Source organism: Mchenga conophoros, linkage group LG8 (assembly GCF_057382185.1).
Source record: "Mchenga conophoros isolate Kocher_MC1m ecotype Shallow Benthic linkage group LG8, M_conophoros_male_GT1.1, whole genome shotgun sequence".
NCBI lineage: Eukaryota > Metazoa > Chordata > Actinopteri > Cichliformes > Cichlidae > Mchenga > Mchenga conophoros.
This window is the reverse complement of record NC_140533.1, coordinates 25,539,423-25,555,555: the sequence shown is the minus strand read 5'-3', so window position 1 is coordinate 25,555,555 and position 16,133 is coordinate 25,539,423. Positions and strand designations below refer to the sequence as shown.

At 40.0% G+C, this 16,133-nt stretch overlaps 1 protein-coding gene across 2 annotated transcripts; it reads right to left on the bottom strand.

The window, feature by feature from the left end:
- Nucleotides 1-2,945: 2,945 nt before the first annotated feature.
- meox1 (mesenchyme homeobox 1) lies at nucleotides 2,946-12,221 on the bottom strand. 2 transcript variants are annotated; one of them, XM_085285225.1, is made up of 4 exons: nucleotides 11,952-12,221; nucleotides 11,282-11,825; nucleotides 5,615-5,787; nucleotides 2,946-3,756 (listed from the first exon to the last, which is right to left on the bottom strand). In XM_085285225.1, the coding sequence occupies exons 2-4, from the start codon at nucleotides 11,784-11,786 to the stop codon at nucleotides 3,634-3,636; spliced, it is 801 nt and encodes a 266-aa protein (XP_085141351.1). In that variant the 5' UTR covers nucleotides 11,787-11,825; nucleotides 11,952-12,221; the 3' UTR covers nucleotides 2,946-3,633. The 2 variants fall into 2 exon arrangements, with proteins under 2 accessions (XP_085141351.1, XP_085141350.1); XM_085285224.1 differs by having other exon boundaries at nucleotides 11,282-12,221.
- Nucleotides 12,222-16,133: the final 3,912 nt, after the last annotated feature.

Genomic DNA, 16,133 nt, shown 5'->3' with positions numbered 1-16,133 from the left:
GCAGCTGCAGCGGGGGGCCCAAAGGGGTCAGACGTACAGTAACACTTGACCCCAACTCTGTGTATGTGTGTGGAACAACCATCCCACCCTCCCACTAACTCCGGTCCCTGCAGACCAGCAAAAAGGGCAGTAACCTCTGAAGGCTTTGTTTGGTTGGCCGGAGTCTGAGCATAGGCCCACCATTGTAAGTCTGAGGACTCCTATGCTCGAGCTCTTGTTTTCTTTGGGAAGCAGGAAATTGGATGACTGGCTACCTGCTACAACAACATCCTGTACTTGAGAAGGCGTCTTTTCACCCATACCCACCTATTATTTCCCTTTTCCATCATACACAAGTGGTCAGCCAGCATTTTTTTTTTCTCCTTCTTTCTTTTTTTCCCTCTCGTCCTCAGGGCCCCGTGCGTGGGTTTGTCTAGGTTCCACTCAGGTTGAGATCAAATTGGCCCCATCCAGATGCTTCCGTTGAAAATAGTGTGTAGGGGCCAAATACTTTAGCTTTTGGAGCTTGACTCCACCTTGTCAGGTTAATGACCCTTTGTGAGCTCACTGGAATGACAGTGATGGTGTGCAAAAATGAATGTTCCTATTCAGACGCTCAAACATACTCACATCTACTTATAGCTCTGCCAGTGCTTTTCAGGTCACTGTAGACCAATCATCGTGATCTGTGTTGGGTCTACGGGAGACCACTTGCCACTATGAAAACATTCTTAAGGATTACCGTGCTATATAGACAGGATCTGTGTGGGCGTTGATGAGAGCTGATTCCAATCTGACCTCAGGGATATCCGACCTGCATTTGCGATATTAATGAAGATAATTATGCCATCATCAGGTGGGACGTTGGAGGTTGCAGGACTGCCCATGGACTACATAATCCTTCTTGATGAGGTTTTCTTGGAGAGACCCTCTTATATTGTAACCGTTTCACTGCACCTGGGACCATGTAACCATTGAGGTCACAATGCACACATATCTGCACATTTACATGAATGCTTTTAGCCTCATTATCAAAATAAATGAATTCATAATTCAGGCTGATATCATGTTGACACAAAATGACTTTGTATGTAGGAGACTGCCTGCTGCTGAAAATAAGGCATGGCATCAGTGTGAATGCACCAAATTACTAAGGCCAAAAGCAACATTAGGGCTGTGTTAGCAGCATTTTTGTGGATTAAACACTTTTATGTGATTGGATTAAACATAAAAAACAGAAACAGCCAGTGTTATTTCTATGTGTATTTCTATGTGAATTGCCATAAATATCCAAAGCATGTGATGTTCATGCTTGCTGTTAATTACCTTGAGTCAAGACTTCTCTTCCGCTTCCAGCTTCCAACACTCATTAGCAACATTAGCCAATGTTAGCTTTTAAATGGAACAATCGCTAATGTCAACAAATGACTGGCTCCAAGTGCAACACAGGTTCCAATGCAAATTCCAACACAAACTCTCCAAAAACAAAAACTATCCTGATTTTAGACAAGTTATGCTGCATTCCGTTTACCTCGGAAGTTTGAGCTGGGAATGACATCACTCACAAGTTGAGCGAGTTCTAATCGCAAAGTTGGAAAAGCTAGCAATAACAGGATTTGTTTTCCTCCTTACCAAGATAAAAAAAAAATTATGCATTACTATCAATACAGCACAAGGCATGTTTTTTTTTATGTGTGTGTGTGTGTGTGTGTGTGTATTTGTGATTGGCCTATTTAGCCAGTCACAAATACACAACAGTGGCTGTGACAGCTAAGTTACAGCTAGCTCAGAAGTTGCCTAACTTTAAGCTTCTTATATACTGGAAATGGTTTGCTAATTGCACGCCGCTTTGCAGCTGACAGCTGGATGCTTGTGGACATTGCAGGCCCTGATTGCCTGGGTAATCCTCTAACATATTTACTACCAGGTCATATGTCAATCAGCTGTATTCCTTGCTGTATTTGGTAGTTGTTGCAATTGCTTGGAAGTTGAGAAAGGTTTCTCTTGGTCCCACCCAATTGCTGTCATCAGTGATTATTTCACTCTTAGTCACTTGGAGTGAGGAATGTTATTCAGTTTCTCAGGTCTCCGGTTTCAACGTCACCAGTGTGGATTTTAGTTTCAGTTTCGCTTACTATAGCCGTTATTTATAAAACAGTGGTTGAACGGGCTATCTTGCAAGTTAAATTTAGCCAAGAATTTAAAAAATCTGAAATAAAAGTGCTACAGTAGTAGGCAAAAAAACACAAGTAGGCAGTAGATAGCATTGATAAATTTGATGATCAGGTCAATGTTTTTGTCATAGTAATGCTCAGGTATATAATCTGACATAAAATAGCCCAATACCATAGAACAACACTGTCCTGTGTATATTTAATCAGTGTTCACACAGCTGGCACATATATGCAGCATGCAAACAGGAGCTGCAGGGTGTTGACTTTAGTACACAGTGGCCATGTGGCTCATAACTAATCATGCTTCCTGTTTGTCATGTTAAAAACATTAAAATTAAAAACTGCTCTTCGACTACATGGTCAAAGGACAGGCTTATGAGTTCATTCCTATTTGGTTGCATTATATTGTACACTCACTGATAAACGGACCGATTAAGAATATTGATTGGTGCAGTTTTGTTTGTTAGATTTAGCAAAAAATATTTTTTTTGTGTGCTATTTCTTTAGCCCTTGCACAAGAAGAAGAGTCATCATTTTAAATCATGGTACAAAACACTGATAGTTTAAACAACCACCAATAAGTGCACCACAGTGTTTGATATAGCTACAATATTTCGCTGCATCCATTAAGTGCACACACATGCAAACTATTTAATACTTCTGCTTTCCCCTGCCAACAAAAATAGCAAATGGAAGCAAACTGAACTATCAGTAATTATTTTGCTTTTAGGAATTATAGTCACACATAATAAAACCATCTGCCAAAAATACACATCTACTGTACCTACTGTCCAGTCATAACTCAACTGTTGCAGGTGGAAGAAATTACCAATATGTTTCCCATTTTGCAACAGATGATTTATTTTATTTGCAGAAACAGTCAACATCTGTGTTTTATCAACAACATTCAAATGGTATAAAACATAGTAAAAATGCCTTACTGAAAAGAAAAAACCCCAAAAAACTATATTCTAGGAAAAAGAAACTCTCAAAATGAAAAAAAAAGAAAAATCTGATTCGGAGGCACTTAGGCCTTGGCAACACTCGTGCAGTCTGAGTTTTCCCAGGTGGTTGTAGTCAAGCGTCAAAGGCCATGATTACAATACTGGAAGCAAAGGGGAGGACCTCAAACACAATCACATCATAGGCTGATATGTCATCACTAGCCTTAAAGCTGCTGTATGGACTTTGTCACTAATATACAACGATCAGGAGTATCAAGAGTGGGCCTCTTAAATGGAGTATTTATCAAAGTTGTATGAAAATACAGTTCATTATGGACATAAATCAACTATTTACAACAGAAAACAGTGACGGATGCTTGGTGTTTTCTTCTTGGGAATGAAAAAGTCTCTGGAATTATTTGGTTCCTGGAGCCAACTTTCCATAAAATCAAAGGTTGCGTTGGTGTCCAGTTGAGCGCAGGCCTCGTTATTTTTTTTCTTCTTTTTTTTTGTCCGAAGACAATTTTTTAAAAACATCATTCAGAGCTGGGTGAAGCAGCTGAGTCTATGTCGTCATTTTCCAGCTCGTTGGGCGAAGCCGATTGTCCTCCCTTCACTCTCTTCCACTTCATTCGCCGATTCTGGAACCAAACTTTAACCTGTAGTGGAAAAAACACAGGAAATATTAAATTAGCATATAGAATGATGACTCTACAAAGTCGTTAGCATGGATACACTGTTGAGGTAAATTAATGTAGTTAATTGTGGATTAGGGGCAAAATTGCTAAGATGTCAAAGGTTGATTTCACAGCATTCTTTGTCTTTTGTGATCAGTTTTTAGATTTGTATAGATCATTAATTGAAAAGAACAATAGTAGCTCTAGTAGTATAAACACTTTGCACTACAAATAAAGGCTGTGGTCTTAGGACAATACAAATCTAAACCAGATACCCTTCTCACAGTACTTTGAATTTTTCACCACATTTGAACGTGTAACAGGATCACTGTGGCTTTTCTCTCCAGTTTGCAATTTTTAGCAAAATTTACAACACGGTCAGCAAAAAAATAGACAAATAATCCTCCACAAATCTCCCAGCACAGATTATAAATTCACTTGGTTTGCATTGGCCTTGCAGGGAGCACGGCTTGTCAGTACAAAGCACTGAGGCCTGGCTGCAAAATCACTCCAAATGGAGGGAGAGAGTATCGTATAGACAGCAGGTCAGAAAAGTCAACTGTCAGGAAGTCAGCCTACACAGGATGTGAGTTTACTGTACTTGTGGTGTGGACAGTGCTCATCTGTATCTTTGTGCTGTTCAAAAATGAGAATGAGCTCATATTTTAACTATCCAGACATAAATAGCTGCAAAAACACACACTTCCCGAGACCTGGGGAAATTACAGAGAAAAACTGACAGGAAAAAAAAATGAAGAGTGAGCATTTGTTAAGTCTGTGACCAAGATAGTTTATTTAAAGCTTTAGAAAATGTCTTACTTAAGCCTTTATCAGTAGGTGTCTAATACAGTTGGTTCCTCAAACAGCTGGGGCCTGTACATTTTAGTTAACATTATTCACAGTGGAGGAAACAATACACTTTGAAGATTATTGTTAGCTGCGGATTTGGTGCGGTAGTGAGTATTTACAACAGAAGAATGGTGTGTGGGATGCTCCATGGCAGAGAGAAATACATGCATTTTAAAGCAAATAAACCTCAAGTTATAACCAGGCTATGCATACGCAGTTATTATGTTTTTAAACTACTTGATTATGTCAATTTGCAGACAAAAGCACAGGTTTATTTCCCTTAAAATTATAAACTAAACTCTCTCAAATAGATTCAAATTAACTCCAACCTGTGTGTGCACAATTCAAGGAAGCCTTAGGCGACCCCTGCACATCCCACTAGAAGTGTCCTCCCCTACAGCTCTGGGATTCAGATAAACCTCAGTCTGTCCATTACTCAGGACTGATTGAAAGGACGGCAAACTGCCAAAGCATGTAGGATGAATTGGAAAGCGCTGTCTGGTTGCAGTGGGAGCCCTGAGCGAAGATGGAACCTGGCTGTGTGTGAATATTTCTGTCCATGTATGTGTGTGTGTTTTTTAGGGATCTGGGAAATAGATTTAGGAGCAGACGGCAGCATGTGTGGTCACTGTGGCACCACGGCCTCATTAGAAGGAGCTGAGAGGGACAGTGGCTTGACAAGCAGACCGGGGTTTGATCCAGCAGCATCGACACATGTTCGCCCGATTTCATCGAGTCTGGAGCTGCCACCCACTCATTAAAGCTGCATGTCATTCTGCTAGAACCACAGAATGAAAACTACTGTGGAAAAAACATGTTCATTGTACTTCAAATGCCTCTGTGTTTATGCATTGGTATTTAGTACAGGGGAAGGACAGACATTAAGGCTTTCCAATATGTTCCAAGATGTTGTATGATGTTGATGTGGAATGATAACATTATGGTTCATCCTGCCCTGCTGGAAATTGTATATTAGGGAAAAGCGTTGTACCTGTCTCTCTGTGAGGTCCAGGTTTACAGCGATCTCGTAGCGACGCAGCCTGGTCAGGTAGTTATGGTGGGTGAACTCTGCCTCCAGTTCTCTCAGCTGCTCCTTGGTGAATGCTGTGCGCTCTTTTCTTGCCTTGCAGCTGGAATCCACCTTAAAGCTGGACTCCTGGATATCTGGAAAGAGAAAGGCATTTCATAGAGTGCGAGCCATTTGCCAGTTTATTCCTTTAAACCAGAGATTCCCAATCAGGTGTCAAAGTGCTCTAATGGGTTTGTCGACAGATGAAAAAAAAAAAAAGAACTATTTATGAATTGGGGTTTGAGTGAAGAAATGACTATTAATCAAAAGTCAAAGTAAAGGCATAGCTTTTTTCAGCTGCTCCCAAGGGATCGCCACAGTGGGTGGATCCACATATTTGATTTGGCACAGATTTTTACACCAGATGCCCTTTCTTATGCAACCCTTCCAAGGATTTGTCTCTCTTCCTAGTTTTGAATTGCAGACCTTTCGTGTATTAGGTTATGTGAAAATATTAACCACTACACAAGGGAGCTACTTTCCAGCCAACATAACGGCATAAATCAGTAAAATAGAAGAGTAAGCCTAATGGCCAATAAGAATCGAAACTTTAAAAGATTAAAATTATCAGTAAAAATGAGAAGGTTCTGCGTGTTGGTGTATCTGCCAGTTAATACCTTTAGCTAGCTAAACATTGTGAAAAATAGTTTCAATGGCAAGCTAAGGTTATGAATATTTTCTTAGTTAATAGGATGGCTACCAAATTGAAATTGTTAGTTAAAATGTGGATCATCAAATAGAATTTTAACTTAACATCCTAGATAAATAATAGACTAATATAAGAAATTGGCTATAATTACAAATAATTTTGTGCCCAGACTAAATATTGTACATAGTTTAACAACAATAATAATAATAATAGTTAATATAGCAAGCTAAAATGAATAAATTGAAAATTATAGCTAATTTTCTGCTAAAATCATGAATAACAATAAAGAAATTTGCTAAATATGTGTTAAAAGATTGAAGAGAAAATTATACAGAAACAGCTGAAAGTGCTCAATAAGGAACAGTGGTATACATGAATTCAGATAAGAATATTTGAACATTAAGAAGCTGTGTTGATGGCTTTCTCTATGAGTCTGTTTGGATCAACTTAAAGGGAAAGTCAGGTGACACAAGGAAACCAATGCTTTAAAGCTGTTTGCAGTGAAGGTAATAAATGATCTGTACGATCCCATAATTTTTGTTTAAAACTAAATAAAAATGATCAGCATCCCCTTTCTTCACAAGCAGCTACACATGCAAGTGTGCTACTTGACCTGGAGACCCTTCATTTTCCTATCATTCACAGCTAATCTGATTTAAATTAGCTCCCCACTCATTTTGTGACTGGCCTCTAGTTCGCAATTAAACTGACCTCAAGACCCTTTTCAACCAACAAACCATAACTCCAAAGGCTCTTTAAAGGGTGGCCCCTCATATAGTAAACACTAAAACCAGCACTTTTAAAAGAGACCACCATGACCTGGCCTCACGAGTCGCGTACACCTGCAACCTGCGCATGCCGTGGTTATTTTTTGCTGCTTATTTCCCCTTATTTGTCTGTTCATGAACACATGCTGTAAGTGCAAATGTCTTCCTCTAAACATTCCTTCGCGATTTATGTATGTAAGAGCGTATCAGCACAGGGCAGGGGCCACCAAACCAGCCACAGAGGGCCTAAGTTAGTGGAGGAATGCAGCGGAACATCGTTAAAGCCTCTAACAAAAGAACAAAGGTGCGGATGTGTCCAGGTCGGAGTGCTACGTCGGTGTGGGTGTGTGTGTCAGAACAGTCCCCGTGGGAGTGCTCGGGGCAGATTCACATTAACTCATCTTTACATGACAGCAAACATCAGAAAAAAAGCCTTGAGATATCTCTGTGAATGTGGCAGTCAGAAAACCCACAGCCTAAGATTATTCAAGAAATAATGCGGTTTATACATTTATATATTTCCCTGCATTTCTCACATAGCTTAGAGAAATGGCCAAATTTTAAACCTCATTAACAGGATAAACATATATGAAAGCTGGTTGATTTACCTTTAAGTAAAACCTCTCCTGTGTATTGAAGGGAATGAGTTTCGGTAATAATTGTGCAGGGGTAGAGACACCAGCAGCTGATGTAATCACCAGAAAATGGTTCTAATTTGTCAAAGTGAGAAGTTCTGCTCTGTGCTTGCCAGAGCAGTGTGCCAGAATGTGAAATGGACTGCAGCACCTGGGCCAGATGTGACTGGGCAAACCAGGACATACAGTGTTTGTGCACACGTGTAGTTTTTGTGTACAAACGCCTGATGTGCCATGTGGTTTGTTAGGGAAAAAAAGAAGATTTGTTTTTGTGGTTCAAGAATCAATAACGACGGGCATCCTCAAGTGTGCCGACTTTTGAAATTTCCCAAGACAGGTTTAGCTGCTTTGAACACCTGGCAGGGCACATACTGGCTCTCACCAAACAGGCCCCCAATAAATATCCTGCACAGCCAGAGGCCATAAACTAGCAGGGAGAGGGCTTCTGCACACAGCAGGGTCTCCCAAAGGCAAACAGCATTTGGTGCCTTTCTGGGTGGATGGTGCAAAAGGAGTTTGTCTTCATCAGGACTGAATTAAAGTTGTTGTAAATTAGTGATTGTTTTAAAGCAGAAAACCCCAGGCGAAAACTACTGATCGCAAAAATGTGTGCGCTAAAGTTCAAGACTGAATTTCACAATGTATTAAGACAGTTTATTGGCTAACGTTTATTTTAACCCCTTTAGATAGCGTCTTTAAACTGTTCTCAGTTAATAAATGTTTAATTTCTTATTACAGCACTTTATGAGAATGGTGCTCAAACTTACTAGGCATTTATTAAAGGAATAACATTTACCAAGAACCTCATTCATCGTCCTAATCCTAATAGAGATTAAGCATATAGTTGCAAACTATTTGTATTCTAAGATATTTTAACCAAAATACTTCATAAGCTTGTGATGCAATGGGCAACAGTATATCTTTCTATCAAGCCAAAGATTTCATGGTTGTACATTTCCAGTAACTGAGCACAGTTTTCTGTTTTTCTATTTTATACCCTTGGCTTATGGTCATGGACCCCTAGGTATGATGTACATTTGTGCAGATCATGCTGCATTTAATCAAAATCAGCAGCTTTAAAAAATATTTTTAAAAAAAACATTTTTACACCTACCTGAAAAATCATTTTTTGCATGTGTAGAATCATTTTGCAGTGCTTTATAGTATACATTTATTGCTTGTTTGTATATGGATGGTTCACAGAAGCAGTTAAATTGTTGAAAAAGCATCAAAATGCATGTAGCAAAACCATCCGAGCTGTTAGAGGAAGTATATTTGCTAACAGTTACTGTGTTAAGTGTTAACACGCTCATTTTGTAATGGTGAAGAACTCCTTTTCATGCATGTCAGACCTTAAAATTTAATATCAAAACCATATTGATTTTAGGGCCAGCAACAGTCAAATGTTTATAACAGCATCCCTGTTAAATATCACAGTGTTATGATGGTCAAATTTTGGATTGCAGTCAATGTCAGATCATATCATTTTGGTTTTAAACATTTGGAAACTTTACCCGAGTGCACCACATTTCCATATCAGAACAAATACACAGAAGCAGACCGTATAGCAGCTGCTATGTATGTGCATGTAATGTGAATGCCTTCAGGACATTTTCCTAATATATGCTCTCCTACCAGCTAGTCAATTCGAAAAAGTGAATGGTTCTTTTCTAAAACCCAGAACTGATGCGGTGGTCAGACATGTTGCATGCACTCAGTGGGAGATTATGTTACGGCTTAACGACAGGAAAATGTCAATGGATAAGAATGTAAGAAGTGGGCTCACAGGAAAGTGATTTTACCAGACGTGGTCTGGCATGTTTTCAGCGTAGAGAGTGGAGGTTACAATAAGGTAAAAAAAAAAGGAGGGTGGGTGGAGTGGGCTGGTGTGTGGGGTGCTCCCTCACCTCCTCTTTTTCAATTAGACTCATGTCTGTTGCATGCATTGGTCATGTAGTATTTCCAAATTTGCACGCTTTACAATCAGACATGGTCTGTTATGTTTGGACAGGTCAGGGTTAAATACTGGACACTTTAGATGACACCATCTTTAGCAACATGCACTAGTGTACTTCTCTATGTGGTTTGAATTCAATATTAACATTTCTGGACACTCATCGCTCTTATGAATGCGTTATTTTTGTATTTGTCTTGGTCTTTTAATTCTGTTTTGGGTTCCCCTTTTTTAACTTTTGTTTTAATTTCTTTGATATTTGCCTGGCAAGTGGAGTGTTGGCTATATGAATAACAATTACCCCACACTTGCTTGAGTTCTAATAACAAAATTTCATTTAAATATATATTAAAATGTGTAAAAAGTTACATTTTTTCCAAAGTATGGATGCTCATTTTTCTTTCCTGTAAGACGCATAAATCACTGTGTTTATTACAGGCTAAATTTACCAAAAGCGTCTACAAATGAAATATGAACGCTCCATATGTTCTGGATGTGTTTTTATTTTGCTAGGGTGACAGTCCCCATAATAAAACCTTCACACATTTAGATTCACTTTAAAACTAAATGTTTCCTTTGGCCTGTTGTTCTGCTGCTAATGTTTCGCCTGAAACTTTTAGGATTGGTCTGTCGTCTGTTACTTTTGTGTCCTATTAGCAAGTGTGAAATATGATAGGCGAAATTATCTAAGGGCATTACTTCTTATTGATGTTTAAGCATAAAAATATATTAAGTCATTTTTTGTGGGAATTTTTTTAGGAAATATCTGGAAAGAAAAATTGTATAAAATTAAATTAAATACATTGAAATATCACCAAATACAGTTTTTTTCAACCCTTTTATCCGCTTGAAAAATTCATAGCAGCAATCAATACGCAACAGGATTGTGTTCAGGAGAAAAATACAGCGCAAAATCCCCAAAAGGCCTTTAAACGCTTTCCTCTTCACACCCAACTTCGTTTTTTATCATAATTTTTAATGTCGCCCTGCTATAATAAATCAAAGGTCTTTTTCCAACGGATACAGCAGCAAAATGAAAAGTTCAAATGCCTCATGAATCATCCTTTTGAAAGCGCTGGAACAATAAGAGGATGCAACTGCTACTTAAAGTGTGTCTTGAACACAAAAGTCTCGTCACCTACTCACCTTTTACATAGCGATCGTGTGAGTGTGCTGCTTTAAGGCTGATTTGGTGAGGAAATGCAGAGAATTTGTGTCATTGCCAGCTGTGATACAGGGCGCGGGAGGAATTCTTGACCTTGATGCGTATTTTTTTGATTTTCAGTGAGGTAAGAATGACGTAAATATTGTTTTTAGTTGATCTGTTTTTACACCTGTGCAGTAGTTTGGCATAAAAACTAAAGGAAAACAATTGTGGAAGTGTTTTTTTTTTTTTTTTAGTCTAAAATTTATCAGAGACCCTAAACACAAAAACAATATATCTGCTTTTTTTTTTTTTTACCACTCCTAAATTTGGCTATTTGCTTTCAAATGCCTGTAGGGATCACTGTTTTTTCTGTTCTCCTATACTTTTAAACCAACACACACCAGGTGGCACCCCTTGATCCCAGCTCGCTGGCTTACCTGTGACATCTCTTTTCCTCTTATTGGAGCTCTTCTTGTCCGAATCGGCCGACGCCACGCTCTGGGGTGAGTATTCTCCCTCCATACACCCGGGCACGGTGCCTGGAAGCCTGTCCCCCCCTACACTGTCCAGCTCAGGCCCTCCAGCCCCACTGCCGCCGCCACCTATTACTGCAGGGGCAACAGGCGGGCAGGCCTCAGGTGCTCTCACACGAGTCTCACATTGGTTGAACTGCCAGTCAGCTCTTTGGTAACCCCCTTGGCTCTCTTGGTACAGTCTGTCATCGCGAGGGTAGGCTGCGTGCGGCGTGCTCGACACCAGGCAGGAGGTGGAGAAATCTGTGTAGGCCAGGAACTCAGGCTTCTGGTGGAGGGAGAACGGGGCCTGTTGGTAGGGCGACTGCAGATTCACCCCTGGGACCCCAGAGTGAGGGTTCCTCATGCAGCCCCAGATGGGGCTGCTGGGATGGGCGCTCCGCATGCAGCTGCTGGCCGGCTGATCCATCGTGATGCAAAAACCCTTCGCACGAGCACAGTCTTTTTCCTGTCGAGGAATTTCAACCTCTCTCAGAAAGTAAGTTAGGACTAGAAATCGATATCTTTGTCACTTTTGAGTAATATCCACTTCAGCTGACTAAATGAACACCATCGTCTCACTGCATCTACTCACTTCTGTCAGAGGCTGTTGACGCTTCCACAGCCCAGAGCACGTGAGGATAGACACCTTCCTGTGACAGCACGTTTCCCTCTCTCTCTGGGAGCGTGCGTGACGTCCTTTGGAGCCTCTGGTCCTGACACACTCTCACACACTTTCCCTTCTGCGTCGCTCTCACACACACCCTCTCTCCTTCCCAGATCTAACCAAGTTGCTGCTCTTCGGGAAAGCGGCATCCACAACTGTATAACTCCCGTTCTCGGGCTGGCTGTTTTCACAACTCTTCTAAGGCATTCTTGACAAGTGAGCCCTCCTCCTTTTTAAACATATAGGTGGGAAAGAGTGGCAAGTTTATGGAGTGTAACGTGAGACTGCAGAGGAGGAGCCCTGCCGGCCACATGTTGGTAGTACCCTCCAACCAACCCTGCCTCATCAAACTATTAATCACAGGGGAAATTTTATATGCACATCTAATGGGCTTTCCAGACGTGGTGCTTTTAAAGGGACATTGTCTGAAAAGTATAAAGCAAGCACCCACCCACATGGGAGCTGGGGGACCCTGACTTATTTCAACTCCTTAGTGCTTTCTGACACCCAATTTAGTTCCTTTTTTGACACCCTTTAGAGGAAAGTTAACCGTAACCCTTTCCCTCTGCACCCCTGATCCTTGCCTGTCCTCTCCAATCTGAAAAGTCTTTCCTTTTTTTCCTCGTGCTGTTTTTATGGCTGTGTAAGTGTGTGTGCACATTACTGCAACACACCTAAATCCACCTGGCTGGACTTATTTAACTTTGAGGTGAAAGGACAACTGGATTTGATATTGACTATTCAAGCGCTCACACCTCCTGAGGTTTTCTCACGTTATTGAAACACAGTATGAAATTTCACCGTCGTATTTTACACATACAATCTAATATTTCCCCTAAGCAAACACTGTGACTGGGAGGGGAGAGGGGGGTCTTTGTCAGTTCATTTTAATTTTGTGATCCTGCATCTCTTACTAAATCTCTCTGAGATGTCAAGCAGCGTCAGCAGCAATTGTTTGCGACACCAATCACATGTAGATTAACCGCATTTGGATGAAGCAAGGATGCAATTATTCAATTTTCTGATTGCTGATTTCTAATCTCTGCATGCTACACATGATAGAAGCCACTTCCCCATGAAGTAATGTCTCTAATACCATTGCAACCTTTTTGGCTAAACCAAATTTTGGATTCAATTTCAGCGTATCTGTTACCCAATAAACCCGCTGAACCGCACTTTACTTAAATGCAGTTTTTCTTCATACTGCTCATATTTGCGAGCTGAGCTGCTTGCCTTCCTCACGCGTCCTTACTCTGGTCTTGACCTCTCATATCGCACCTTGGAAATAAGACAGAGCTGGAAGCTGTGGGAAAAGAAGTGAGAAAATAAACATGTTAATAAAGACACAAGGCACGCTAAAGGAGAACTGATTTGAAGCCGTGAAGAAAAAACAGGAGTTGAAAATGCCCTCTTTCATTTTCTAAATACTAGAAAATAATTTGACCTGCTTTTGAGAACATTTCATTCAGTTGCCGCAAAACAAAAATAATAAGTAAAACGTCATAGCAACAAATAAAAGGTTGGAATGACATTAAATCAGATTAGGAAATGGGCAACAAAACCAGGAGTGGACAAAAGAGAAGAGAGTAAGTGAGACGGAGAAGGAGAGGAAGAAAGGAGAGTGTTTGAGGTCACACACCAAACCCTTTCCATTTAGCCAGCAAATTGTTGAGCCATGAAGCATCCCTCGCTTTTACTGGCAGTCTGAGCCTTGGCCACACCGCAGGGAGCAGGAGTTACTCTACATTTGTGGTCAAAGAAGAGGCCATCTGTGTGTCAGTATAAATTAGTGTGTCTGTGAGTGTGTGTGTGTGCAATGTGAAAATTTACGTCATTAAGAGAGCGCACATGTGCGTGTGTTTCAAGAAGAAGACACGCAGGGTATTTTTATGTGTTTCGGTGAATGTGAGAAGCTATGTGTTTGACATTAAAGGATATAGAAATGGTCAGCATAAAATTAATTTGCCTAGAAAGCCATATGAAGTAAAGTCAAGCAAGTAAACATTAGCAGATATCTGCTTATGAATATGTGGATCCAAAAGAGTTATAGCTTTGTTCTATTGACAAATACAATTTGAATTGGTATATGAACAGACCTGCTTAGTAAGAAAAGAGATTTAGGGCCAGATTTATTGACATATTGTGCTTTTGGTTTTGGAAAAGAAAAAAACTGTCTGTTTTTACAAAGACAGCGCAGTCACCAAACCAATGTAAGAGGTGGGAACTCAGAGATTTTTGCACTTTACCCAGTTGCACATGTATTTCTGGGAGTTCTTTTTGTAAGGTGCAAAATATAGAGAGGAGAATATTTAAACTCAAGCACACTGATTTAAAAATGCAATTCACTGCTAATTGTACTGATATTAGAAAAAACCAACCCATCCTATATTTTGTACTTGATATTCAAATGAAGTCACTACACCTGTTTTTAGAAAATACTGCAGCTTTCGTAAACCACACACATGCTTTTCTAAAACTGCACAAAACCTCTAAATTAATGTATGGATAAATAGCTATTACCGTGTTTTCCGCAATATAAGGCGCAAAATCTTTTAAGTTTCTCAAAAATTGCCTTATAATCCAGTGCCCCTTATGTATGAATTCTGCTTGTGCTTACTGAACTTGAACCAATTTTATGTGGTACACGGCGCTCAAAAATCTTTCAAAAATGTTTTAGTATGACTTTGGTAAGCTACGGAGCCGCACCGCTTGACATATTGTTGGAGCATTACGGCTGCCGTAGTTAGGAGCCTCACGGAGTAATCTGGGTCCAAGACTCTGTCAATTTCAGGTCCCAAAGTCGAACAACCACTGCGGCATCACTGAGACTTAAAAACTGTCTAAATTCTTTCATCTTTAATAAAATTATCAGCGTTGCTGCTTTACCAGGTGTAACAACTAAGTTTAACATCCAGGCATCCATGAAAACAGAATTTATTAAATTTAACAGTCTGAAGTTAGCAGGAAGTAAGCAGGAAGTTAGCTCGCTAGTTTCCACCTAAACATGATATAGCATGCTCTGACTGAGAGATTTCTGAAAACTAAACAGCAGTGGCGTTTGCAGGGTTACTGAAGTTGGCCTAGCTGGTATATAATGATGTGCTAGGGACACAGTTATGTTAGCATAACATAAACACAGTGAAGCTGGAGGATGAATGCTAACTTTTTTCCACTCGATAAAAGTTAACGGGTTCAGGATGGTTAGGGACAAATGATATCGCATGGCAGGATGTTGTAAACGGACCAAACTTCAGTCAGGAGAACTGAGATAATCCATCCACAATATGAGGTTAGTCATTAATATACTGAAAGAACATGGAAATAGAGCAGCTGCGAGAGAATTCAACATTAATGAATCAATGGTACAGTAGAGGATGAAGCAAGAAGAATAAGTTGAGTCAAATTTGACTAATCTGACTGTTTTGTTTCGCTTAATGCACCCATTATAATCCGGTGCACCTTATGAATGAAAACAGACTTGTTCATCGACAGTGCACCTTATGGTCCGAAAAATATGGTACTAGAATTCATTCAGAAAATTAATGCCATTCATCTTGAATGTAATAAATACATACATGACATTCTTGCCCATGCATACTAGATTTGTGCAATAAGTTGTGATAGAATAAATTTATTTTCAGGGTTGTTCTACATCTGATCTGCCATATCTTGTCACTAACTTTAGGGGTTATAAAGGTCTATGTCAGTATATCAAACACACAAAGGAAAAGTAAAAAGGAAAACAGAACTTACCCTAAAGATAGACTTGATAGGATATAAAAATGTCCCAGTAGCTGTGATAGAGCTCAGAAGAGAACTGCTAAAATTCCCACGCCTCACATACTGTAGCCCAATCTACTACTACATGGACATCTTTGTGAAATTTCAGCTAGGTTTTACCTCACCATCTCCCCAGTGCAACATCCTTCTAATGTCCTATTGAGCTTGTGTGTTAATAGAGCAGGTAATCATCCGGAGAATTTACAGCTTGCTTACTCAATCCAAGCACCCATTCCTCCATCGCCACACGTGACCCAAACGGAGTATTTCCCCTAGTGAAAACACATCTGAAATCTTTGCTGTTGTCTTCTAGATTGGAAAATGCCCCGT

Coding starts and splice junctions, on each gene's coding strand:
- meox1 (XM_085285224.1), bottom strand. CDS start 11,786: ATGGATCAGCCGGCCAGCAGCTGCATGCGGAGCGCCCATCCCAGCAGC. Junction 5,788..11,281: donor GAGGAAAAGAGATGTCACAG/GTAAGCCAGCGA, acceptor TTCTCTTTCCAG/ATATCCAGGAGTCCAGCTTT. Junction 3,757..5,614: donor TGGACCTCACAGAGAGACAG/GTACAACGCTTT, acceptor TTTCCACTACAG/GTTAAAGTTTGGTTCCAGAA.